The following is a 25,006-nucleotide window of genomic DNA, read 5'->3' as shown; positions in this document are numbered from 1 at the left end:
AGCGGCTGCCAGCTGGACAAGCCCACTGGAAAGGTCAATTTGGGGTGATATCCCTTCCCCTCTTGACCTGTGGAACGCCCTGGCCTCCAGGGGTCTGGAGCCTGGGTTCTTTCTAGGGTGTGGGCTTCCCCCACAGCTGCAGCCCAGGCACTCTGAGACCAAGGTCCCCCCATGGGGCCAGGTCCCTGGAAGTGTTGAGCCCGGTCCACACAGCAGAGACCAGCGCAACATCCACAGAAACAAATGTTCTCGTTAGCAGGGCACTAGTCTGACTGACAGTAACAGCTTCCCCTCCGGGAAGGAGAGCCCTGGGCCAGGGTGACTGGCTCACCTTGACACCATGGAGCAGGCAGGGAGCAGCCGGGAGGGCCTCCTCAGGGGCAGGCGCTGTGCATGTTCACGGCCAGGGACCTGCACTCTATCCCTGTGGCCGGAAGGAGGCGGCTATGGGGCTCAGGCTGGAGCAAATACTCTCTTCTTAAGTGCTCAGAGGGCATGGCCTCCCCCACAAACCTGCCCTGCAGCCCTCTGGCTGCACACACACTCACTCCATCTCTTCATCTCACTCCCTGGACCCCTGATAAACACTTCGCTGTAACTCCTCAGTTGTACAAAGCATTTTCATTTGAGAACAAAAGGCAACCGGACACAGGTTGGGTGTCCTTGAGCTGTGGTAAACACTGAATTTCAGGCCCATTTCATGGTCTGATTTTTTTTTCCCCCCCCACAGAGGCATAATGTTGGGGCAAAAATCAAGTGACTCAGCTCTGACAAGCCAGCTACCCCCCGGGAGAAAGGAAGGGTAACATAACAATAAAAATAGGGCTTCTCACTGGGAAGGTGATCCCTCCCGCTAGCTGGGACAGCATGGCCCTGGCCAGTGTGAGCGCCAAGAAGCCTCCCCATCCCCTGGGGAGGTAGGAATCATCAACCCAGCTTTGTAAATGAGAGGTTCTGTAGCTTGTACTGGGGTTGCCTATGTAAGGGCGGGACACTTCTTCATGTTTGCAAGGTAGGGGACAACAGGAAGAGCTGGGGTTTCAGGGGCAAACAGGGAAGGACCGAGGTCCTTCCACATGACTTATTAAGTGACTGACTGGCTCCCATGGCATACAGGATAGTGGGTTTACAGGACCTGGAAACCCTCTCCAAATAAAGCTCTCTGCTCTAGGAGATGGTGTGCAGCCAGGACGAACCCCAGGACCTCAGAACACCTCTCTGCTGTCATCCTCTCACGGGATGAGTGGGGAAACGGAGAGATGAGAATCCTTCCCAAGACTCCGTAGGGCATCACTGGCAGGGCCCGTATTAGAACCTGGGACTTGGGTCTTCCAGGCCTGTGTACTTCCTGCCAGAGTGGCTTCACTGCCGGGTTCTACAACCTCCATCCGAGGGTGGCCCCCCAGCAAGGGTGGGAGGGGAAGAGGGAGGGAAGGGAACGGGACAAACAAAATCTAAGCAATAGGGGAAGTACGTGGCGTGGGTGAGCGGTGGAGGCGTGGCCTGACATGCACCAGGTCACACCTTGGAACACTCTGCAACATTTGGCGCCTCCCTGTCCCTGACCCCTGGGCTTGTGGGGGGTGGGGTGCAGCACCCAGGTGCCAAGCCAGTGACATTAGAGGCGGTCAGATTCAGGGCTCAAAGTGGCAGGGGGCAGAAGTGCCCACTCCCCAGCAGCTGCTGGAACAGGTGTCAGCTCACCATGAGTGCTGACTTGGAAAACTGGGGCTTTGCGAGAGTGGCTTTTCACACAGGGCGAACTGGAAGGTTCTGGGTGGGAGAAGGCGGCCTGGCTGGTCTCGGGGAGACAGTCCCCTGCAGGCTCCAGGATTCACAGTAAATTTAGTGCACTCGTGGCCAATACAAGGCTGCTCAGCCCAAAGGGAGTCTCAGAGGAGAGCCTGCGGGGGACACTAAGGACCCTGTGGGGTCCTGTGTGCCGACCTCTGCTCGCCCCGACCCCTTCACACAGACCCACATCCACTGTAGGGAGTCTCAGAGACTCAGCCTTCTGGGGGCACACAGTGACATCAGTAACACTGTCAACATACATGAGCCGAGAATCTAAGAGGCCACCCCCCTAGACCGGTCAGCCTGCGAGGACACCCTCGCACACGCGCAGGGGACACGCGGGGGTGGCGTCTTCTCTGGCCGGCGGGCGGGTGGGCGGCAAGGCCGGCGGCCAGGTCACTGCACGCGCCGGCAGTAGTAGCCCAACACCTTGCACTTCTCACACAGATGCTGGGGGTGCTCCTTGCTCTGGTCGGACACATCCAGGCCGTCGGGCTTCTCCAGGGGTCTCTGCAGAGAGGAAGGAGGAAGCGAGCCCAAGGGTAGGGAGGAGGGGGTGGGGAGAAAGAAACACCAAAGTAGGGGGAGTGAGACAGATGTGGAGAGAGGGCAGGCAGACAGGAGGAGGGTGACAGGGACAGGGAGGGCGCAGAGAGAGGGCACATGAGCCTGCAATCAGAGGTTGCTTCCCTAAGCGCCCAGGACCCTTCCTGCCTCTCACCTGCTGCAGGTAACACATGTGTCCTGTGAACTGAAGGGCACAGGCCGAGGCCTTGAGCTGGGAGCAGGGCTGTGGGAGGGCGTCTTGTACCCAGAGCCCTAGGTCTAGACACCACTTTGCCCACCACCTCCCAACACCCCACCCCCAGCCAGCACTCTGAGCCGCCACCATCTGAAGCTCACAGATGGTGCACAGACGTGATCCAGCTGAAGAAATGGAGGCCCAGCTCCAAGGAGACCCAAGCTACATCCCCTGCTTCCCAGCACACACTGCTTCTTCCCAAGCCACTTGTCACCCCACACCTGCTCCTGTGGCCTCAAGACTCAAGGGGAGTTTAGGGCATTCTCTGGTGGTCCAGGGGTTAGGATTCGGTACTTTTCCTAAGGGGGCCCAGGGTCAATGTCTGGTCGGGGAATTAAGATCCTGCAAACCATGTGGTGCGGCAAAACAAAAGAAAAAAAGACTCAAGAGTTCAGCCACAAAAAGGAATGAGTCTGAGTCAGTTGAAGGGAGGTGGATGAACCTAGAGCCTGTTATACAGGGTGAAGCAAGTCAGGAAGAGAAAAACAAGTATCATACGTTAACACATGTATATGGAATCTAGAAAAATGCACCTATTTGCAGGGCAGGAATAGAGATGCAGATACAGAGAATGGGCTTGTGAACACAGCAGGGTAGGGTGAACTGAGAGTGGCGCTAACATATATGCACGGCCAAGTGTAAAACAGTCAGCTAGTGGGAAGCTGCTGCATAACGCAGGGAGCTCAGCTTGGTGCTCTGTGATGAGCTAGAGAAGCGGGGCAGCAGGCCGTGGGACAGAAGCCCCAGAGGGAGTGGGTCTGTGTATACACATAGCTGATTCCTGCTGCTGCACAGCGGAAATCAACACAACATTGCAAAGCAACCGCCCTCCAATTTAAAGTAAATTTAAACATGGAGTTTAACCTGGATGAGGTCATGGCATTTCAGGCTTGGGGCAAGCAAGCCCTTAGCTCTATGAGGTCAGTAGCCAGTGTTTTGATTCATCCCACACCCCGGGGCCTGCCTTGTTTATGGAAGACTGATGTCCAGAGAGAGGAGGTGACTTGTCAGACCTCTGATGCTGCTCACTCACAGTGTGACCTCACAGAACCTCAGTTTCCACATCTGTTAAATGGGCCATTTTTGCAGCTTGTTTACAGGGAGGAGTCAGGTGTCTAGATGTTTGTAAACTGAGGGGTATTCAGCATGTAAGAGCACATTTCTGTTACATGGGGCGCTTCCTTGCTCCCTCTGGTATTCTCAAAAGCTAGCTTGTTTCTCTGGAAAACATATGGAGGCTATTAAGCAGACGTTTTCTTGGCTGGCAGCTGTAGCCCCAGCCCAGAACCCCTACCTGTAGCAAGGTTCCCTGTACAGGACTCGGAGGGGACTCAAAGGAAGCTGGTCAGGGCCAGATGGCAGCCACATGCCAAGGAGAGGGGCAGGAACTGCAGGCTGATGTGGGCCCAGGGAGCCTTGGTGCCCGTGACCAGTACCCAGGATGGTCCTGGAGGGAAGCTGAGTGTGAGCGCTGCCCCCGGGCAGGCTGCAGACTGCTCAAAAGGAGCACGTCAGCTTGTCTGGACAGTTATGCAGTGCCTGGCCTGCAGCTGACACTCAGAGCAGGGGGGAAGCGTAAGTCAGAGGGCCCTGGGAGGTGACGGACTGTGGGTGGGCAGGGTCCCGATGTAGGGTCATAAAAAGTCATTTCCGCGCTTCTAGGCCTACAGCCACATCGGGAAGACATAGAAACAGGCCAGGAGCCTTGGCTTCACCTCAAGAAACTTTTAGATGACCAGCTTTCTTGCCCAGGGGAGAGGAGAAAAAGTTTGTCTTCATGTCAGACTTGGGCTCACACTACCTATGAGCTGTGTGACCTCTCAAAAGTCACTTAACCTCTCTGTGCCTCAATTTTTTCCATTGCTTTTGTTGTTTAATCTCTAAGTTGTGTCTGATTCTTTTGCGACCCATGGACTGTAGCCCAGCAGGCTCCTCTGTCCACGGGATTTCCCAGGCAAGAACACTGGAGTGGGTCACCATTTCCTTCTCCAGGGGATCTTCCTGACCCAGGGACTGAACCCACACCTCCTGCATTGGCAGATGGGTTCTTTACCACTGAGCCACCAGGAAGTCCCCTTTCTCACCTATACAATAGGCCAATAAGGGTGCCTGACTTCCCTGGTGGCTCAGACGGTAAAGGGTCTGTGTATAATGCGGGCGACCTGGGTTCAATCCCTGGGTTGGGAAGAGCCCTTGGAGAAGGAAATGGCAATCCACTCCAGTACTATTGCCTGGAAAATCCCATGGACAGAGGAGCCTGGTAGGCTACAGTCCATGGGGTCGCAAAGGGTTGGACACAACTGAGCGACTTCACTTTCACTTTCAATAAGGGTACCTAACTTGATAGGGTTGTTGTGAAGAGTAAATAAGTTAATATATGCAAGGTTACTAGAACAGTGCCTAGTACATAAAGAGTAAACTATTAGTATCAATACCGTGTATCATTGCTATTGTTATGTAGAAGGGGGCAGGCTGAGAACAGGGGAACCAGCTGAACCCCTGGGGAAACCCACTTGCAACATCCTGGCCATTCCCGCTCCTTGGCTGTGACCTGTCAGTGCCCCTTCCCTCCATGGGTCCTGGCTCAGTCCTGCCCAGGCGCTGGGTGGAGGAGGTGGGGAAGCTGTCAAGGCAACTCCCCTCTGCAGAGGGAAAACAGTCAGCAGCTGGGACTGATCACCCCAGGGCCACCCCCACCCCCCGCAGGGAGGCAAAGCCCATTCTTGTTTTCTTCTCCTGGAGGGCAGGGCCGGCAGGGGGAAGCCACAGCTGGAGTCTGACGGGAAACAGATGTAGCGGGGAGCAGGGAGAGGGGAAGTGGAGAGTTCTCAAGAGATGGACACCGACAGGTCAGAGCTCAGGGAGCAGGGGAAATAAAGCAGCCCCTCTCCACTGCAGGGGGCGGGGGCAGTCGGGAGGGGGACAGATGCTCCAAGCCCCTCCTCTCAGTTCTTCAAAGGCTCCTGACTGCTGGGGGGCCTAGCAGGGCCATCACCCCCTCTGTCCTGCCCCCAGCTTGCCACTTCCCTGAGGAAGAAGAGCCCTGTGACCGGAGATTGGGGAGTAAAGCAAGGGCAGACTAGGGTCCCAGGCCCCCTTGACTGGCTGAATGACCTCACTCAAGTCCCTTCTTCTCTCTGGGTCTCAGTCTCCCTGTTGCACACAGTAGGTGCTCAACAAACAAGCACAGAATGACTGGGAGAGGGAAGAGCAGAGCCACACACGCTCAGAAGATTCTCCTGCATTTGGTCCGGAGACTGGTCCGCAGACAGTGATCAGGGAGGCGGTGCTTGCACTGAGCTTTCAGGTTGGAGATGATGAAACGGATGAAGCTGCTGCCAGCCTGGGGGAATGGCGGTACAGCCCTGGCCTCTTGGAAGGGGTGCTAAGGCAATACAGGGGCGGGGTCAAGGAGGCTGGAGCCACTTCAGGGAGTTGGGGCCTGGTGGACTTGGGTGCATGGACCGGACCCCTCTCACGGTCACGGGCCGTGAGAGTCACTGGGCCTGAGCCTCCCAGACCGCCAGCACAGACTCCGGCACCATACATCTGAGTTCTGGCAGGAACTGGCCTATCCCCAACTCTTGCCCCAGCCAGCCGGCCTGACCTGCACTTGCTGCTCCCCCACCCCTCCCTCCACCTGTCCCCTGCAGGTGTTCTGGGCTAGCCCCGCCCTTCATGAGTTTCAGCTTCTCTACTGAGCTTGGGTGAGTCACTTATGCCCTTTGCCTCAGTTTCCTGCTCTGTAAGATGGGGAAACAATAGAGCTGACCTCCTGGGATGGCTGAGAGGATAAAGGGATAAAACACGCAGAGGAGTGCCTGGCCACTGCACACTGCTATCAGGATCTTCCCTAGTCTCCAGCGGCTGAGGCTCACCTGCAGCCTGGCCTCCTCCCTCCTGCACTGGGAGCCCAGGGGTGTGCTCCAGGCCACCCAGTTCAAGGAGGGCAGTGCTAGGCCCGCCTTGGCTTCAGGACCAGGCTCCAAAGACAGGTGCAAATTCAATTCCAAGGCCCCACGTCTATGTGGGGGCCTTGGAAAGGCCGCATGACTTCTCAAGATTGCACGTTCACTCCCAGCGAAGCAGGATGAACAGGACACCTGGTCTGCAGGCAGAGCACACAGGAAGGGTGTACAGGGGCTCAGCAAATGGCACCCAGAGTACGGCCACACCTGTGACTCAGGCCAGGAATTCTCTGAACAGTAGTAGGTAACCCTGTCTAATGGAATCCCATCCCTTGGGTTGGAGAGGAAGCTCCTGGCAGCGCCCTGACCTTCATCTTCCTTTAGAACCTACACAGACCAGTCAAGCAGTCCTCAACGGAGTGTGTCCAGCGAGGGAAAGAAGGGACCCCTCTGACAGCACTGGCCGCCCCAGGGCCCTGGGCGCATGTGCTGATGGTCGGACGTTACGGGAGGTGCTTCTGGACTGGGGTCCCAGACCTGCTTAGGAATTGCCAGGAAGACCTCGGGAGCCTGGATGCTGAGGCTTCTGTACCCTGCTTGCCTTCAGCCCCATCCTTGATGTGCTCCAAAACATGTGCATGCCACGTGTCCTATGCCCCAGCTACTGGGTCATTGAGCCTGCATTGGCACCCCAGGGGCTCAGTGTCTCCCTCAGTGTCATTAGGCCGTGGACCAGGCCCCTGCACTAAGGAGTCCCTCATCCACTGGGCTGTGCGGCCAGCTTCCCATCTATTTGCCTGGGAGCCACGGGGTGGGTGCCGGGAACCATGGAAACCCAGCGACAATGGAGGCCTGCACAAGAGTCACAAAATCACAGAATAGTTCAGCCACGAGAGCACTCCTGGACAGCTCCCAGACCTCCTAGTAGGACAAAGACCAAATTCTGGGTCACAGTCTCTGAGCCAGCCCCTCCCTCCAAACTCCCTCCAGCTTCCCTCCTCGGCTCTCCTATCCTCTCCACCTTGCACATGCTCTCCCCTCACCAGACACGCACGCTGCTCTCTGCCACCCCCATGCCAGTCTAGTCCCCTTGGTCTGCCGACCCTCCGCGGCCCCTTCAGAGCTTAGCCTGACACTACTGCCCCGGGGAGCCACCCCCACCCTCTGGCTTCCCTTTCCCTGTGCCCTCCTCCACCCCCTGCTCCTGCCATCCTCAGGGGAGACTTGCCCTACCCCCAGCTCCTCAGTACCCGACTCCCTCACCAACCCTAACCTTCTCTCCCGACAGCCTTGGCCACACCCTGGACTTGGTCTTCAGAAACCCACTCTCGTGGCAGCTCTCAGCTCCTCTCCTGAACCCAGTCCCGGCCCCACCTTTCAGTCAGCGCTCCTCGGGCTTCCTTTCCTGACCAACTAGCTGATGCCCCCGGACCAGGCATTCCCAACAGCACACTTTTCCAAATATGCCCCAAACTTGGCCCTCTCCCCTGTGAAACACTCTCCTGGCGCACCTCGGCCCTCAGCCCGTGCACTGTCTGGCTCACACCCGCGTGCAATGAACACGGCTGGGCAAGGTGCAGAAGTGAGCTGATGGCTTTGGTGACAGTTACAGTCTTGAAGCTCCCCTGGGCTTGGATGCTGCTGGCCAGTCTGGTTATGTTTTCCTGGTAGACCCGCTTCCTCCCTCATCCTTCAGCAAGCTCACCATACCCCTCCTCACCCTGGCTTTTAGCTGAAAACTTCGCATCCCATTTCACTAAGGAGACAGAAGCCTTGGAAGTGAGGTCCCCCTTCTCTGCTCCAAGTCCCTCCCCAGGCATTCCCCACCCCCCTCCCTCCTGGGCCGACCATGACGCATGCCTCTCGTCCCGGTATCACCAGGCTTTTACTTTCTTCTGGGCCACCCTCATTTACCCATAACATGCTCCGGGCTCTCTCACCTTATAACATCCATCTCAATGGCCTGTCTCTACTCCAGCTATGGTCCCATCTCTCTGCTTCTCTCCACAATCAATGCCCTTTGAAAAAGTGGACAGTGAAGGTATTTCCTCTGCAGCCTGGCCCAGGGAACCTCTGCCACCAGGACCACCACCCTGGCCAACAGATCCCCTTGTGAATCAATATCTTCACTCCGCTTATGCCTGACCTGCAGGGTGTTGGCTTCAGTGGTTCTTCAGACCTGGGTTGCAGCTCAAAAAATCCTCCAGTAAAAGTAAAAGCTTCGGGACCATCTCCTTGTTACCAAACCTCAAGGCCCTTCTCCATGGTCATGACAGCTGACAGCTCAGCAGCAGCCACTGCCTGAGCCCGGGACGGTGCCCCCTCCCGCCTCGGGGGCTCCCTGCATTGTGGCCTTTCTCACTGGATGCCCCTCCTTCATCTGACCTCTGGACGCTGGGACTCCACAGCACATGGTCTGGGGAATCCCTTCTCTACTTTGTCCATATTCTGCAGGGAATCTCATCATTCCCTAAATACCTTTAGGCCAGTGGTACCCAATTATCGATAAACCACCTTGAATTCTTACATGAACTTCAGAAAAACAAACCCAGCTGCCTTCTTGGCATCTTGACCTGGATTGTCAGGAACACTTCAAATGTAACATGTAACAGAGGTCTCTTGCCTTTATCTAGAACACCTATGTCCCACCCCAAGCTGCCCCTAGCCCAGACTGCCCACCGTGATCATGACCACCTCCATCCACTCAGGAGCTCAAGCCAGAGTGTGACTGTTTTCCTGGGTTCCTGGCCTCACCTCACTGTCCACGTCCAGTCCCATGACGCTCTGTGTCAGACCCAGGTGCAGACCCACAGACTTCCTATGGCTTGCCTGGCATTATTGCCATTTCATTGCCTACTGGTCTCCCCACGTCTCCCAGCGCATCTAGACCAGTCTCTACACACAACCAGAGCAATCACCTGTAAATGAAGCTGTTTCTTGGTGTTACCCTGTGCTGCTGCTGCTGCTGCTGCTGCTGCTAAGTCGCTTCAGTCGTGTCCGACTCTGTGCGACCCCAGAGACGGCAGCCCACCAGGCTCCCCCGTCCCTGGGATTCTCCAGGCAAGAACACTGGAGTGGGTTGCCATTTCCTTCTCCAATGCATGAAGGTGAAAAGAGAAAGTGAAGTCGCTCAGCCGTGTCTGACTCTTAGTTACCCTGTGGGGCTCCCCAAATTCCTCTGGGGACTGTCCCATTAACTCCTAATCCTCCCACTCCACCCTCCTGCTCCTTCACTGAGCTCTGAGCCTTGAGTAGCCCAAGTCCAACAGCCTCAGGGCATTTGCACCTGCTCTACCCTCTTCCCGGGATGGTCATCCACCCTCTCGTGACAGGTGTAGTTTCCCAGAGTAAATGCCTCCTCCTCTCTGCAGCCTGCAGTGAGTGGGGCCTCCCTGGGGTGATCCACCTCAATCCCCTCCCCGTAGGGCAGCAGGCCCTTGGCCACCAGCCCTGTTGCACAGTCCCAGGCACCCAGCAGCTGCCTTGTGTACAGGCGCCAACTGGGCAAATGAACCGATGAAGGGCGCTTTTCTACAGCATTCTGCTGCCCTCTCATCCCTCTTTGTGTCACAGTCGCACCTCCAGTTCATTCCTTTCAAAATTCACTTGGGTCTGTGGTCTCAGGGTCTTGGTACCATTTGCCCCTTTATCCCCTTTCCCTGCCTGGGAAAGCAGGCCCTCTCTCTCTCCAACCGCCCCCACCCCTCATTTCCGACGAGACAAGGAAAGGAAAGGGCTCACTTGGATAGATGTGGCCGGCAGGGTATGAAGGAGCAAACTGAAGCTCAGTAAGGGAAAAGGTAACCCTCCTCTATCTGTTCTAGATAAAGACCCTTGAATACACCCCACCTGCTCCCCTGTTCCTCCTCCCACTCCGAACATTCCCCTGCACCCCGCCCCTCACCTGCCCCTGCCTGCTCCCTGCACCCCCGCCCCTCACCTGCCCCCGCCTGCTCCCCGCACCTCCACCTGCTCCCTGCACCCCACCCCTCACCTGCCCCGCCTGCTCCCTGCCCCCGCCCCTCACCTGCCCCCGCCTGCTCCCTGCCCCCGCCCCTCACCTGCCCCGCCTGCTCCCTGCCCCCGCCCCTCACCTGCCCCCGCCTGCTCCCTGCCCCCGCCCCTCACCTGCCCCCGCCTGCTCCCTGCCCCCCCGCCTGCTCCCTGCACCCCACCCCTCACCTGCCCCGCCTGCTCCCTGCACCCCGCCCCTCACCTGCCCCGCCTGCTCCCTGCACCCCGCCCCTCACCTGCCCCGCCTGCTCCCTGCCCCCGCCCCTCACCTGCCCCCGCCTGCTCCCTGCCCCCGCCCCTCACCTGCCCCCGCCTGCTCCCTGCCCCCGCCTGCTCCCTGCCCCCGCCCCTCACCTGCCCCCGCCTGCTCCCTGCCCCCGCCTGCTCCCTGCCCCCGCCTGCTCCCTGCCCCCGCCCCTCACCTGCCCCCGCCTGCTCCCTGCCCCCGCCCCTCACCTGCCCCCGCCTGCTCCCTGCCCCCCGCCCCTCACCTGCCCCGCCTGCTCCCTGCCCCCGCCTGCTCCCTGCCCCCGCCCCTCACCTGCTTGTGCGGGTACACGTTAATGTGGCACTTGATGCACTCCTGCCCCATGTTGGCCCAGGAGTTGCCGCTCATCCATTTTCTCTTGCACTTGGGACACTTGTACTCGCCGAAGCAGCGCTTTTTGCCCTGGTACGGGGTCAGACCCTCGCCTTTGGGGCGTGCCTAGAGGACAGGAAGCAAACATAAGGGATTGGGGTCCACCCGGCCGAAACAATGCCCCACCGGGTCCCCACGGCCTCTCCCTTCAGCCTTCATGCCCTGTGTCCCCAGGTGCGGACATGAGGACACCTTTTTGTCCCAGGTCCAGAGGACACCAGTCAGCCCAGAGCTCACGTGGGAATCCCGAGGCTGGGAGACTCGCACGGGAATGAAGAACGGAGCTGGTGGTGGGTTTTTAGAGTTAAGAAAGCAAATACTTGCTGGCGGCGAGGAATGACTCCTTTAATGCTGCTGTCATGAAGGGGCAGCTGGCAGGCACATACCTACAGACACATGGCCCAGGGTGGAGTGGTTTAAATGGCCCCTGAAGGGGCAACGTGGGCAGAACACAACCTCGGAAGCAGTGAAAGCGTGTCTCTCCGCAGCCCTGCTCCCAGCCACCTGCTCCCTTACTCGGCAGCTGTGTTAATTTCTTTTAGACCACCCCAAAGATGAGCTCTCCATTTTCAAAGGCATACAGCATATACATTCCTAAAGGAGACCAGTCCTGGGTGTTCATTGGAAGGACTGATGCTAAAGCTGAAACTCCCAATACTTTGGCCACCTCATGCGAAGAGTTGACTCATTGGAAAAGACCCTGATGCTGGGAGGGATTGGGGCCAGGAGGAGAAGGGGACGACAGAGGATGAGATGGCTGGATGGCATCACGGACTCGATGGACGTGAGTCTGAGTGAACTCCGGGAGTTGGTGATGGACAGGGAGGCCTGGCGTGCTGCGATTCACGGGGTTGCAGAGTCGGACACTGACTGAGCGACTGAACTGAGCTGAACTGAACAGCATATACACACGTATGCACAGCCTTTCTTTTCCCTCACTCATATGGAGACAGATTATACACTTGGTTCTGCATCTTCCCTTCCTCACTTCATAATAATCATAGACGTACATATATAAAATATTTCCCCCAGATCAGTCAGTACAAACAGAGCTGCTGTACTGTGTTGGTAAGAGTAGCACAGCACGTAACTCTGCGCAAGCTTTAGTGCTCTCCCATCACGCTGCAACTGTCTAGATTGTCTCTGCTCGTCTATCACGAGCAGCGCTGCAACGAATGACTTTGCATATATAAACGTGTGTGTGTAGATGGTAAAGAACCTGCCTGCAATGCAGGAGACCCAGGTTCAATCCCTGGGTTGGGAAAATCCCCTGGAAAAAGGAATGGCAACCCACTCCGGTATTCCTGCCTGGAGAATTCAATTCCATGGACAGACCATGGGGTCACAAAGAGTTGGTCCCAACTGAGCAACTAACACTTCCATGTGTGTGTATATAATTTTGCACAAATGAGAGTACATTTGCCCAGTAAGTTCCTAAAAGTGAAATTGCTGGGTATATGGGTATGTGCCCTTTTCATTTTTAAAGATGACAGTTACCATTAGCGTCCTTTCCCCACCCCCAGCTGCAGCTGTATCAATTTAACATTCCAACTCATCAATAGTTTTCATCATTGCTAATCTAGGAGGTAGACTTCCCAGAGTAGCTTTGACTTATATGATATGTACTACACACAAAACAGAATTTTTGCATTTAAGAATCATTTGTGTTTCCTTTGTGATTCTTTTTTTTCTGCTGGGGTTCGATATTTTTCTTGTTGATTTGCAACTGTACTTTATTAAAGAAACTAGCTCTCTCCTACACGGTGTTTTTGTTTTTGTTTAAGCATTTTTGCTGAGATACTATTTATATAGCTAATATTTCACCCATTTAATGTGTGCAGTTCAATGGGTTTTCGTATATTCGCAGTTATACAACCATCACTACAGTCTAATTTTAGAACACTATTTGTTACTCCCCCACAGAAACTCTGCATTCATTAACAGTCATTCAACGTCCAACCCCCACTTCCTCACCCCACCTAGGCCCAGGAAACCACTAATTTAACTTTCTCTCTATAGGTTCCCTGTTCTTGACATCTCAGGTAAGTAGATCATAAGATGATTGCCCCTCTTGTGTCTGGCTTCTCTCACTCAGTGTGATTTTCACCTACATTACAGCATGCATCCGGACTTCATTCCTTTCTGGTGCCAAATAATATCCCATTAGAGCTTCTCAGGTGGCTCAGCTGTAAAGGATCTGCCTGCCAAGCAAGAGACGCAGGTCCGACACAGGGAACGCAGGTTCGATCCCTGGTTGGAGAACTGGGATCTCCCGTGCTGCGCGGTGGCTAGGCCTGCATGCTGCAATGGCTGGGCCCACACACTCTGGAGCCAGCACGGCACAACTAGGGAGCTCGTGCTCGGCAGCTAGAAGGATCCGCGCAATGCAACGAGGATCCTGCGCGCTGCAGCTGAGACCCGAAGCTGCCGAATAAATACAGCAAGAAATGTTTTAAAACAGAAGTCCTGTGCTGTGAGACAGTGTGCCTCCATAGACATGTTTCCCTGGGTATTTGTTTGTTCCCAAAGTAGCACATAAAGGTCAAGAACACAGACTCCGGATCCAAACCCTGGTTGTGATCCTGGGCACGTTACTTCACAAGATTAGTGACAGCGCTACCACAAAAGCCTGTTCCGAGGATCAGGTGAGGCAGAACACTCAGAACACTGTCTGGCAAATAAAACAGGAGGATTTGTTCGTATTATTCACTAATGGAGAACAACAGCGGTATATAAAATAATAACTTCTTCCTCCGCTAGTCATGTCTTTTTTGCCCAGGCACCATTACCACCATTTGGTGACAGCCTACTAGAATTACAGACAAAATCCTAAAAAGGGACATACATGCTGAATGCGTAAATCTAAACTTAGAAGGTGACAGCAACGCTGCCCGGGTCTTCTGGGCCCACTGCCTTATGTCTGGATCCTTACTGGCCTTCCTGGCAGCCGTGATATCCTGGGGAGAAGACTCCGCCTGAGCTCCGAGGCAGCGCTGACTCTCAGCACTGATCAGAGTCAAGGGAGAGACCAGTTATGCCAGAAGGAGCGCTTCGCGTGCGGTCAAGGCCCAGGGTCCAGTCAGTGTGCAGTAGAGAGGCCACCTTATGACTCTGAAGATGCTCTGAGTTGTGCTGGTCTCAAGACAGGGACACTGCAGTGAGCCCTCCAACCGCTTCTGGGGGGCACCTTTTCTACCTGGTTCCTGGTGCCCACAACTTCCAGAGCCTCCCTTCTCCAGTAATCCTGAAATAAGAGACTAGATGAACTCAGCCTCATGGTCCTTGTTCTTAAAGTGAAAGTCGCTCAGTCGTGTCTGACTCTTTGTGACCTCACAGACCATACAGTCCATGGGATTCTCCAGGCCAGATAACTGGAGTGGGTATCTGTTGCCTTCTCCAGAGAATCTTCCCGACCCAGGAATTGAACCGGGGTCTCCTGCATTGCAGGCGGATTCTTCACCACCTGAGATATCAGGGAAGCCCAGAAGTGAAAGTGAAAGATGCTCAGTTGTGTCCAGTTTTTGGCAAACCCAGGGACTGTAGCCTGCTCTGCTCATGGAATTCTCCAGGGAAGAATACTGGAGTGGGTAGCCGTTCCCTCCTCCAGGGGATCTTCCCAGTCCAGGGATTGAACCCAGGTCTCTCACACTGCAGGCGGATTCTTTACCAGCTGAGTCACAAGGGAAGCCCTTGCGAGGCACCTACATTTCACAGGGGAACCGGGATAGGCACGGGGTGCCACACCAATGGTAGGATTCCAGGCTCCCTGGTGGAGGTGGGAAATGCGGCTCTTCACCAGCCAGACCCACCCTGAGATCTGGTTCTGCAGGCCTCTTGGTTCAGAGGTTGATGGGACCTGTCACCCGACCTCATACATCTGGGGCCAAGGGCAGGGGCCAAGGTGTCAGAGGTGGAAGTTGAGGTATCCTGGGGCACTCAGCAGCACAGAGCGTGAGGATTGGGGCAGGACGGACAATGCAGTCCCCCCAAAGTCTCTGCTTCAGAAATGAACAAGAAGGAAAGCTACACAAATAAAGAAGATACTGTGTGTGCACCAAAGGAAGAAGCAAGAAGATGAGAGATGAGTAAGGGGTAAGGCGGGGAGTATTGCCACTCTGTGTAACCAGAAAACCAGCCATTCCAGAGCCTTCTATCAGGGACTGTGAGTGGCCAGGCAGGTCCCAGGGACAGGGGCTTCTGCCGGACCAGCACATCTTTCCCAAACAACTGTCACCAGGCCAGGCACCAGGAGGGCCAGCTCTGACTCCCCACCATACAGGACGTGGCTCAGATCTCAAATTTCAGGACCAGATGCTAGCAATGAATATTCTGTCTCTACCTGTGACTGTCTGGGGGACCTTCAGCAAATCATACAACCTCTCTGTGCCTTGGTTTCCAAAACCAGAAACCTGGGATGATGATAATGGGCCAGCCTTCCCAGGGCTACTGGAGGAATTTGATGCAGTCATACTGATGAAGGTCTTAGCTCCGTGGATGGACATTGCAAGTGCTCAGTAACCATTAGTGATTTCAGTAGCACTCACTTCTGGACCTTGTACAGGGAGAGGGAGCAGGTATGTTCCAGGTGATGTGGAGACCAGGGCTGAGACCACTGAGCACAAACTGTAAGAGGGAAGTCCTAAAGATGAGAGGAAAGCCTAGGGAGAGGCTGGGCTCACCATCCCGGAGTTGCGGTTGAGCAGGGAAGGCGCAAGCAAAAGATGAACAGCATTAGGTGTCTTCACCTGCTGGAATCCTCGGAGAGAGAGACAAGAAAATGACAGAAGGGCTGTGAAAGCTCTGCGGATGTTGTGGAGAGGACAAAGAGAAGAGGGAAGAGAACAGGTTTTTACGAAGCACCACCTGTGGGCTAGGCTTTGTGCTCATGGTTCCACGGCCTGTTCAGCTCCCATTTAACTCTTCCCATAATCCTATGGGGCAGGGAATATCATCGACCCTCTTAACAGATAGTGAAACTGAGGCATGTGGAAGGATTTGCCAAAGAGTTTCCAGAGTACAAGGGCAGGAGGTCAGGCTCAGGAGGCTTTCCCACGAGCCTACAGTTAACTCGCCCTTCCTGTCTGTCATTCCTAAGTGCGTCCACACCATGAAGCAGAGGCCTGCACTCAGGAGGAAAAATCCCCCAGGCCTCCAGTTCAGCCTAGCCCAGTGGCTTTGCCCTCCTGTGGGTCAGAGGGGGAGAGATGACCTGTAGGACAGGGACAGGGAGGCAGGGGATGGAGGGGAAGCCAGGTCAGCAGGCAGCTCTGGGTAGACAGCAGCCTCTTCCCGGAAGGACTCCGTCCCATCGTGGCTGTGCTTACAGACGAGGGCAGGGCCAAAGGGAGTAAGAATTTTGGATGGGACAAAGACTTCCCTACCCCCAACACCTCCCCCCGCCGCCTCTCCTCCCAGAAAGGCATGGCCTCTGCTCATAAACGTCAGTGTGAGCAGTGACTGCTGACAGCCTCGCAGGGGCCGCCACCCACCCCGGCTGGGAAGGAAGCCAAGACTGACTGGGCTCTCCTGACCTGGGCCCCTGCCACGTTCCCCTCTGGGAGATCACGTGTGCCAGGAGCCCAGGCAAAGCTCAGTGGGGCTCAGGAGCCAGCCCTCTTAGCACAGACAGGCCCCCCTAAGGACCAAAGAACCCAAGGGACTTGCTCCAGGACACACAGCCAATCAGGGACTGAGCTGAGATGAGAGATCAGATCCTCTGACCTCCAGACCAGGCTAGATTCAGCATGGAGGGCAGCCTGGGAAGTGAGAGATGGTGGCTGGTGTGGAGGTGGGAAGGAGAACTTGTGCCAGGGAGCAGCCAGGGCAAAGATGGGCAGAGGGTAGGGGGTGGGGCGTCATCCAGGCATGCCAGAAGCTTGGGGAGAGATGCAGATGATGCTACCCCTACCTTCTTGGGGGTAGCTCAGTGTCTTCTTTCCAACAGCTCATGAGATTTCCTGTGTGGCTGACCAATAGGTAGTGAGCTCCCTGTCACTAGGGGTATGCAAGCAGTGACTGGGTGAACAACTATTAGGGATACTGCCAAGGGGACTTTTGCCCTGGTCAGACAGTGGGACCAGGTCACTCTGAGGACACTTCAACTCTGTAGTCCTCCCAACTCTTCTTGCTGGTGAAGGCCAACCAGGCAGGTGTGGAAAGGGAACATACTCAGAACTGCTGGGGGTGGAGGCCGAACAGGAACACTTCCTACTGCATTTCCATAGTGCAACTCGGCGGCAAGGTTTTAGACTTGAGAACATGCCCATTCCTTCCCCCCAGCAAATCTATACCTGGGTGACCATTCTAAGGAAATGAAAGACCAGAGATGCAGACCACAGGGAAGTTCAAAGATGACCATCACATCACTGTTTATGATAGTGACAAGTTGGAAAAAGCTAATGCCCTGGTTCCCTTCATGATGTCACACCCACTGGACAAACGACAACAAAACCATTAAAACATTTCGGAGGATTTCTTAAAAAGGGTTTGGAAACCGTTTTATAAGAAAGCAGGATAAGCAATCAAATAGAGTCTGCTCCCAGAGTAAAACTGTAAAAAGAAAAAATGTGTGCAAGAAGAGGGTACGAGGGAAATCAGTCAGAAACGTTCAGAGGTTGCCTCTATGAGACAGGATGCTCTGCTCTAATTAACTGTCTCAAACGAGTAGGTAGGTATTACTTTAATAGAGAAAACGATGGTCCTGACTTGCAGGCCCCTCCTGCCCACAAGGGGGCGCCCTGCACTTTCCCAAGGTGGTGAACCAGAGATGGCAGCTCTGTCCATACTTGTCCTCTTGGGCCTGGGTGTGGGGCAACGGTCAACCTCTGGCTGCCGGGTCTGTTGGAACACACGTGTTCGCAGAGCTGCCCTGCCCTCAGCCATGGTGTGGGCTTCCCACCCCCTCTACCCCATTTGCTCCCTCAATGCTGAGAACAGCTAGAATCATCCACACCTGTCACGTAACATAAGAGTCTGGCTGGTCACTCTGCCCATCAGTGTCCCTGCCCCTGCTTCCTGAAGTCCCACCAGGAGTGAGTCAGGCTTCAGGGTGAAGCTTGTTTTCCTCTTAGCCTTTTTTAGATTGAGTTTTTTGCAGGGAGATGACATCATCACCTTTGGTCGCTCGAAGGAGAGCATCTCAGGGACCCTGGCTCAGGAGGAGGCAGTGAGCTGGGGTGATGAGGACCTGAGGCTATGCCCTGCACGTGACGACTCCATGCTGGCTTCTGTCCCAGGAGGTACAGCCTCTGTTCTCAGGATCACGGTTTCGGCTACGGGCCCCAGCTGCAAGGTCTCAGCCCAGCCCTGGTCACACCACCTCTGCCTGCCCAACAGAGCATCCTGTGCCCTGGTGAGCTTTGGGACAGACTAACAGCTATACTCACTAGGTGTCTCTTAGGAGCTAGGCACTCTTTGTACAATCACCTGTGAGTCAAGTATGCTTAGTCCCAGGTTTTGAATGAGAACACAGGTACGAGGAGGTTAACTCACCCAAAGCTATACAGCCAGCAGGTGGTGGAGTCTGGACTTGAACCCAGACCGCTGACCCAAGCCCACTCTCTCAGCTGCCCTGCACTGTGCCAGGATGGCACAAAGATGAGGGACTCACACAGCTGGGAGAGTAAGAGGCAGGAAAGGGCTGCTACTGTCATGGCCCCTGGCATGCTGGGTGCCCCTGGGGCATCCCTTCTCCTCTCTGGGCCTCAGTTTCTTCATCTCTGCGGCTGCTGCTGCTAAGTCGCTTCAGTCGTGTCCGACTCTGTGCGACCCCACAGACGGCAGCCCACCAGGCTCCCCCGTCCCTGGGATTCTCCAGGCAAGAACACTGGAGTGGGTTGCCATTTCCTTCTCCAATGCGTGAAAGTGAAGTCGCTCAGTCATGTCTGACTCTTAGCAACCCCATGGACTGCAGCCCACCAGGCTCCTCTGTCCATGGGATTTTCCAGGCAAGAATACTGGAGTGGGGTGCCATTGCCTTCTCCATTCCCCGTCTCTAGAATAAGAATTGATGTCTTCCAACTGTGGTGCTGGAGAAGACTCTTGAGAGTGTCTTGGTTAACCTGGAGATCAAACCAGTCAATCCTAAAGGAAATCAATCCTGAACATTCATTGGAAGGACTGACACTGAAGTTGAAGCTCCAATACTTTGGCCACCTGATGCGAAGAGCCACCTCATTCCAAAAGACTGATGCCGGGAAAGATTGAGGGCAGGAGAAGGGGACGACAGAGGATGAGATGCTTGGATGGCATCATCAACTCAGTGGACATGAGTTTGAGCAAACTCTGAGAGATAGTGAGGGACAGGGAGGCCTGGTGTGCTGCAATCCACTGGGCAGGTTTTCCTTCTTGAGGCCCATAGTACAACCCGGCAGCCCCACGCACGCTGGTCCTCTCAGCCAGGGAGTACTAGGCTGGCCCCACAGTGCACCCAGCTGAGAGGAAATGGCTGAGTCGGGAGAGCAGGGGAAGAAATAAGGATCAGATGGGCTCCTTGCTGGCTCCCTGTCCCCTGTCTGCATGCTCTCTGCGGCCAGGCAGCTGAGGTGGTGCTGGCCTAGAGTAGAGAGGGAAAGAGCCCTGGGTTTGAGATGCCCTTTCCATAGATGAAGACACAGAGGCGGAAGGGCCCAGGACTCTTGGTGCAGCCTTGCTGCCTCTTCCTGGAAAGCCCAAGAGGGTTCTGGGGACCCTCTCTAAGGGCTGGGGGCCTTCCCTGGAGGAGCACCCCTTTCCCAGAACCTCTTCTCTTGAGCCCGCCTCCCTTAGGCCCACGGGGGCACCCCTGCCCTTGGCACTCTCTCCCCAAGCCTGGATGCATGGGGAGGAAGCAGGGGCTATGATCAGGCCTGGGCTCAGCCCTGGCTCTCATGGGCCCGACTTGGAACTTCAGTTTCTTCTTCTGCCAAGTGAAGGGGCTGACGTAGAGGAGCTGGGACGCCAAGATTTCCTGAGCACCCACCATGTGCCAGCCGCTTGCCAGCTTGTCACTCCACAGCGCTCCCATTTTATGAGGGAGCAAATGGAGGCCCAGAGAGGCCAAGCAACCTACGCAGGGCCTCACAGCCGTGAAGCCAAGACTTGAACCTGCTCTGCTATACCTCCTACCTCATGCATACCTGCTCCTGAAATGGTTGTGAGAAAAGGAGAGAACAAGCCTGCTCCTAGGACCACGACCCCACCTCTGAGAGCCAACCCTTGGCTACCACTGCAATTATTCACTCATTCAGCTAACATTGACTGACTACCTGCTCTGCACCAGGCTCTGTGGAACATTCCAGGAATATGGAAATAAACAGGACAGATGAGGAATGCTTGCACAGTCTGGGGCCTTCCAAAGGAGTCGACCCTGTGTGACCCTTTCACCAAGCATGGCCTACACCAGTCACAGACACCCTCGGACACGCACTTCCAGGCTCTGGCTCAAGTCAGACTCACACCTGCAGAAACATTCTTGGACCCGTGTCCTCGGGTAGAGGCTATTCTTCACCCAGTCCTCCCAGATGACAGGCAACGGCGCCAATGCAGGACATGCGAAATGATCTCTAATCGATGCAACAGCCCTATAAAACCAGCACTCTGAACCCTACCGACGGATGAGGAACCTGAGGCTGCAGACAGGGGCAGTGGTGCCCAGAGTCACAGAATTAGGGAGCAGTGGGGCCAGCATCTGAGCTTAAGCCTGTGCAGTGCCAGGACCCACGCTTCTTCTTCCCCTGTTCTCTGTGACTCCGCTTAAGCCACCCTCCCAAGTCCCCCACACTCATGTGTCCACACACACGGCCCGGGGAGGCTGGCAGGAGGGCTTCCTCGGCCTCTGCAGCCTGGCCGAGGCAGCTGCGGGCTCTGCGGAGGCCCCAGAGGAAGCAGGAGATCAGAGGGACAGGTGGGCTGGGCCCTGCGGCCGGCAGGCTGCCGGGAGGGAGGAAGGACACTGCAAGAGGCCCCCTGGGTTTCCTCCCGAGACTCAAGGGCCCCCTTGTCTGAGCACTGGCGTCCTGGCTGCCTCCTCTAGGCCCCCTCCCCTTTTCTGGGTTCCTGCCGCAGCCCAGCAGGAGCCCTGAAGGCCCAGCCTCCTCGCCACCCCTCCCACCCCGTTCCCAGCCCAAAGCCACCGCAAAAATGCCATCCTGATTCCACAACACTAGGGTTTGTCAAAGTGCAAGGGAACAATGACGCTTTCACAGTGCCAGGAAAAGGTCTCAGGAAAACCCTGGGGAGGGGGCACCGAGGGGGAGTGAGGAGACAGGGAGAGGGCCGAGATGGAGCAGAGAAGACAAGGGGCGGCTGAGAGGCAGAGGCCACAGGCAGAGCCAGGCAGGAGTGGGGAGGGGGTGTGGGCTGGGAGCCAGGAGACTGCAAAGACGGGGCGGGAGGAGGCGGGGGTGAGGAGTGACAGGCGAGGGCAGAGAGAAGGGGGGAGACAAACCGAAAAGGAAGGAGGAAACATACAGGATGGGCGCCCCGACGGAGGCCAAGAAGCCCCTCCAGGACCCAGAGCAGTGCAGAGGCCCCTGACACCACCCCGCTTACGCCTCTGGGCACGGCACCCCTAGGAGCTACCCTCCCTGCCACAGGAACCCCTCTCTCCAAATCCCACCCCAAGGCCAGGCAATTGGACTTGCTCTCAGGCAAAACTTTTGGGAAACCAGAGACTTTGTAATCACATGAACAGCCACTCCCTAAGCTATCTGTTTCCTGCTTCTGGCTTTCCTCCATTAGCAAAACCGCACGGATCAGAACTCAGGGGCGGGAGGGGAAGGGCGGCCAGTCCAGAGGGGCAGAAAACATCCGAATCAGAGCGATTGCAAAAGGCCTGGGTTTTCCTCCCCTCCTGTGACTGCAGAGACAGCGATTGCTCGTCCTGCCGCCACCGCTGATGGGTGGATGCGATGGACAGAAGGTCTGCAACCACTGTGTGGTTGGCCAAGAGCTAGATGCTGCTCTGAAAACCATTTGTTCTCCTGAGCGGGTTCCCAGAGCCTGGTGCATCCCTGTTTGGGTGGCCCGTTTGCCTGGCAAACCCTTCCTTCAGACTGTGCCCCTCCCCTGTGGTGGCCGCAACCCGACTGTGCCCCTCCCCTGTGGTGGCCGCAACCGGGTCCAGCCAGGCAGAGTCGCCCTCAGGTGCTTTAATGGCCACGTGAGGCTTCAGAGCCCCAGGACCTGCAGGATGGAGGCAGAACACTTGAGACTTTCAGACTCCTCCCCCTCTGGCCCGGCTGACCTCACCTTTGTCGGCTGACCTTACCTTTGTCACTGCTGCTCCCTCCTACCAAACTTCTATTCCAACAACAACGAAATCATTTCCTGCAAATAACTCACCGCCCTCTGCCCTCACACCTTTGCTCTTGCTATTCCCTGCCCCTACCCCACCAAAACTTTCTCCACCTGGTGGATGCTCCTGTACTCAAGGCCAAACTCCAAGGCCACTCCATCTGGCCTCCCCCCTCCCAGACAGGGTTAACTGCCCTCCTTGGGGTGTTCATGCCACTCGAGTCCCAGGCTCGAGCCCTAGCACAGAGCCCTTCGGCTGCCTCCCTCAGAGAAGCCCTGGCTCCCCAAACTCCCAGGGGACTTTGTGGTCTGCACCGCTCGCTTGGCTGAGGGTCATGTCCCGCCCTGACCCGGCCTCTGGCATGCCAGAGATTTCATCCTGAATTTAAAGAACTTTCTGAAAACTGCCGTTTCTTCCATCTAGTTTCCCAGTAGTCTCTGAGTGCTCTGGGACCACGAGAGGCTCTTGAAGCACCTGGGTGGGGCTCAGGCCACATCAACAGCTGGAGGGGACAGAGGTGTGGGCAGTGCTGGTGATGGGTGAGGTGTGTGGGTCTGGGTGAGGGTCCTGCAGGCAGAAGCCTCCTCCCAGGATGCCCCCTCCTGGGGTGTGCTGAGCTCTCTGGAGAGCCACCTCAGGACACCAGCACCATCTCTACAGATTGTCTGGCCCTGGTCTGCATCTGAGGCCATCCCTGGTGAGGTCTGGCCACACGCGACCTGGCTAGATGTGGCTATAACCAGCCCAGCTCCACCAGGCTGGAGGAAGGCTCTGCACCAGTGCTGGGGCAGGAAGGCATGTGGGTAAGAGGTGATGGCCTCAGCCTACAGTGGTGCTTTGGGTGTGAGGGTCACAGCCCTGGGAGGGGAGGACAGGGGAACTCAGCTCAAAATAGCAGTGGGGGAAGGGTGTGGAGGGTGGCCAAGCGCCAGAAGAGAAATCGGATCTGCCCTGGCCAATGAAACGCTGACGTCAGCAGTTCGGGGCCATTCTGGCAGAAGCCAGGGCTGGGGCTCCCAGGCGGCCTGGTGAGAAGCTGCAGGCCCAACTTCCAGCCTCAGCTCCGTACTGACATCAACCGCTCCTCTCTCTGGGTCTCCACCTCCTGAGCTGATCCCGAGGGGTAGAAAGAGAAGAGAGCTGTCTACCTCTGAGAACTTTCATCAGGTGAGTGTTGGAGCTTGAGATGCTTGGGAGATGGCGACAACCACAGGGAGGAATGGAGCGCCAGCACGGGCCACGCACTTGGCTTGTAGGTGGCTTCGTTATGACCTTATTTCCAGATGAGGAAACAGAAGCCCAGAGAGGTTAAGTCACCTATCCAAGGTCACAAAGCAAGTAAGTGGCAGGCCTTCAACCCCAGTCTTTCTGGCAGTCATCCAGTTCCCTCATGCCCGAATGAGGGCCACATGGCTGGGGACTGGTTTCAGGGTCATCTGTGACAACTGTCATTGGGCAGAGCAGGGGTTAAAGAGGTTCCTGGAAGCCAGCCCAGACATCTGCCAGCCTTTACTGTGGTTCCACAGTGATGGCTGGTATTAAAATCAGAGAATGGGCCGTGGAGAGGAGGGTGTATGTACATGTAAATGCACGTGTGCCTGTGTGCATAGAGGCGTACGTGGATCTCTCATGCTCACTGCGGGGCAGCAGACCACGGCACACATCTTCCCGTTGTGGGGCCTGGCAGAGGAAGAGCTGCCCTTATGTGACTTTTCTAGGTGGTCACAGGGAGGAAGCGAGTTATTTGCCACCCCCACAGTCCAGGCTGCAGCTGACATCGCTTTTTCACCCAGGGGCAGGGAAAGCTGGAAAAACTGTGCCTCCCCCTCTGTCTCCAAGAGCAAGGGTGCTCAGTGCAGTGGGCTCTGAAGCAGCCAGAATGATGGAGCCATACTGTCTGGCCTCAGATGGTCCATCCTCCTCCCTGGGCCCAGCTGTTAAAACCCTTATAGTTCCTGCCGTGTCCAGTTACCTCCGTCCTCACTATAACCTTGACAGATGAGAAATCCAAGGCACAGACAAGTTGGGAGATTTGCCTGGGATCACACAGCCAGGAAGCAGCAGAGCTGGGATCCAAACTCAGGTCTGGCTGGCTCCCACGGCAGCACACAGACCTCTGCTCTGGTCTCCAGCACCGACCTTCTGGGGCGGCCCCACATGACAATAAGCCTCATCCTTGTAAGAAGGCAACAGTTACTTGCCTTCTCTGGGCCTCTGTATCCTGAGCTGTAGAATGGGCATGAGGGAACGGGGAGGTGTGGAAAAGACCTGTATCTGATCCATGCTCCTACACTAACAGACTGTTACGAGAATCATCTGAAACAGCATTTCCCAAAGTGGGTCCTTGGACCTGCAGCATCACCTGGGAACTGGGTAGAGATGCTGAGATGGGAGGGGAGTGATATGTACCCATTACAGGAGGAGGCTGGCTGATAGTACTCATTCTCACATCGTCTCTGCACACCAGTGCCACCGGTGTGCACACTCTGCATACCTTGTCTCCCAATAAAATCCCATGGGAAGCTGCACTTCCCCCTGGAAGCCTTCCAGGACTACTCCTCTTGCAGACACCC

At 56.0% G+C, this 25,006-nt stretch overlaps 1 protein-coding gene across 1 annotated transcript in view; it reads right to left on the bottom strand.

Moving 5' to 3' along the window:
* Nucleotides 1-2,180: 2,180 nt before the first annotated feature.
* The window catches only part of ZCCHC24 (zinc finger CCHC-type containing 24), a 62,565-nt gene continuing 39,739 nt past the window's right edge, over nucleotides 2,181-25,006 (bottom strand). Inside the window, exons 3-4 of the mRNA XM_068982979.1 lie at nucleotides 11,060-11,224; nucleotides 2,181-2,304 (exon numbers count right to left, since the gene is read on the bottom strand). Of these exons, the coding sequence (XP_068839080.1) occupies nucleotides 2,191-2,304; nucleotides 11,060-11,224 (279 nt within the window). The 3' untranslated portion in view covers nucleotides 2,181-2,190. The remainder of the gene's footprint in view (nucleotides 2,305-11,059; nucleotides 11,225-25,006) is intronic.

The sequence above is a fragment of the Capricornis sumatraensis genome, chromosome 10 (genome assembly GCF_032405125.1).
Source record: "Capricornis sumatraensis isolate serow.1 chromosome 10, serow.2, whole genome shotgun sequence".
NCBI classification, from domain to species: domain Eukaryota; kingdom Metazoa; phylum Chordata; class Mammalia; order Artiodactyla; family Bovidae; genus Capricornis; species Capricornis sumatraensis.
This window is presented reverse-complemented; position numbering and strand designations above follow the sequence as displayed.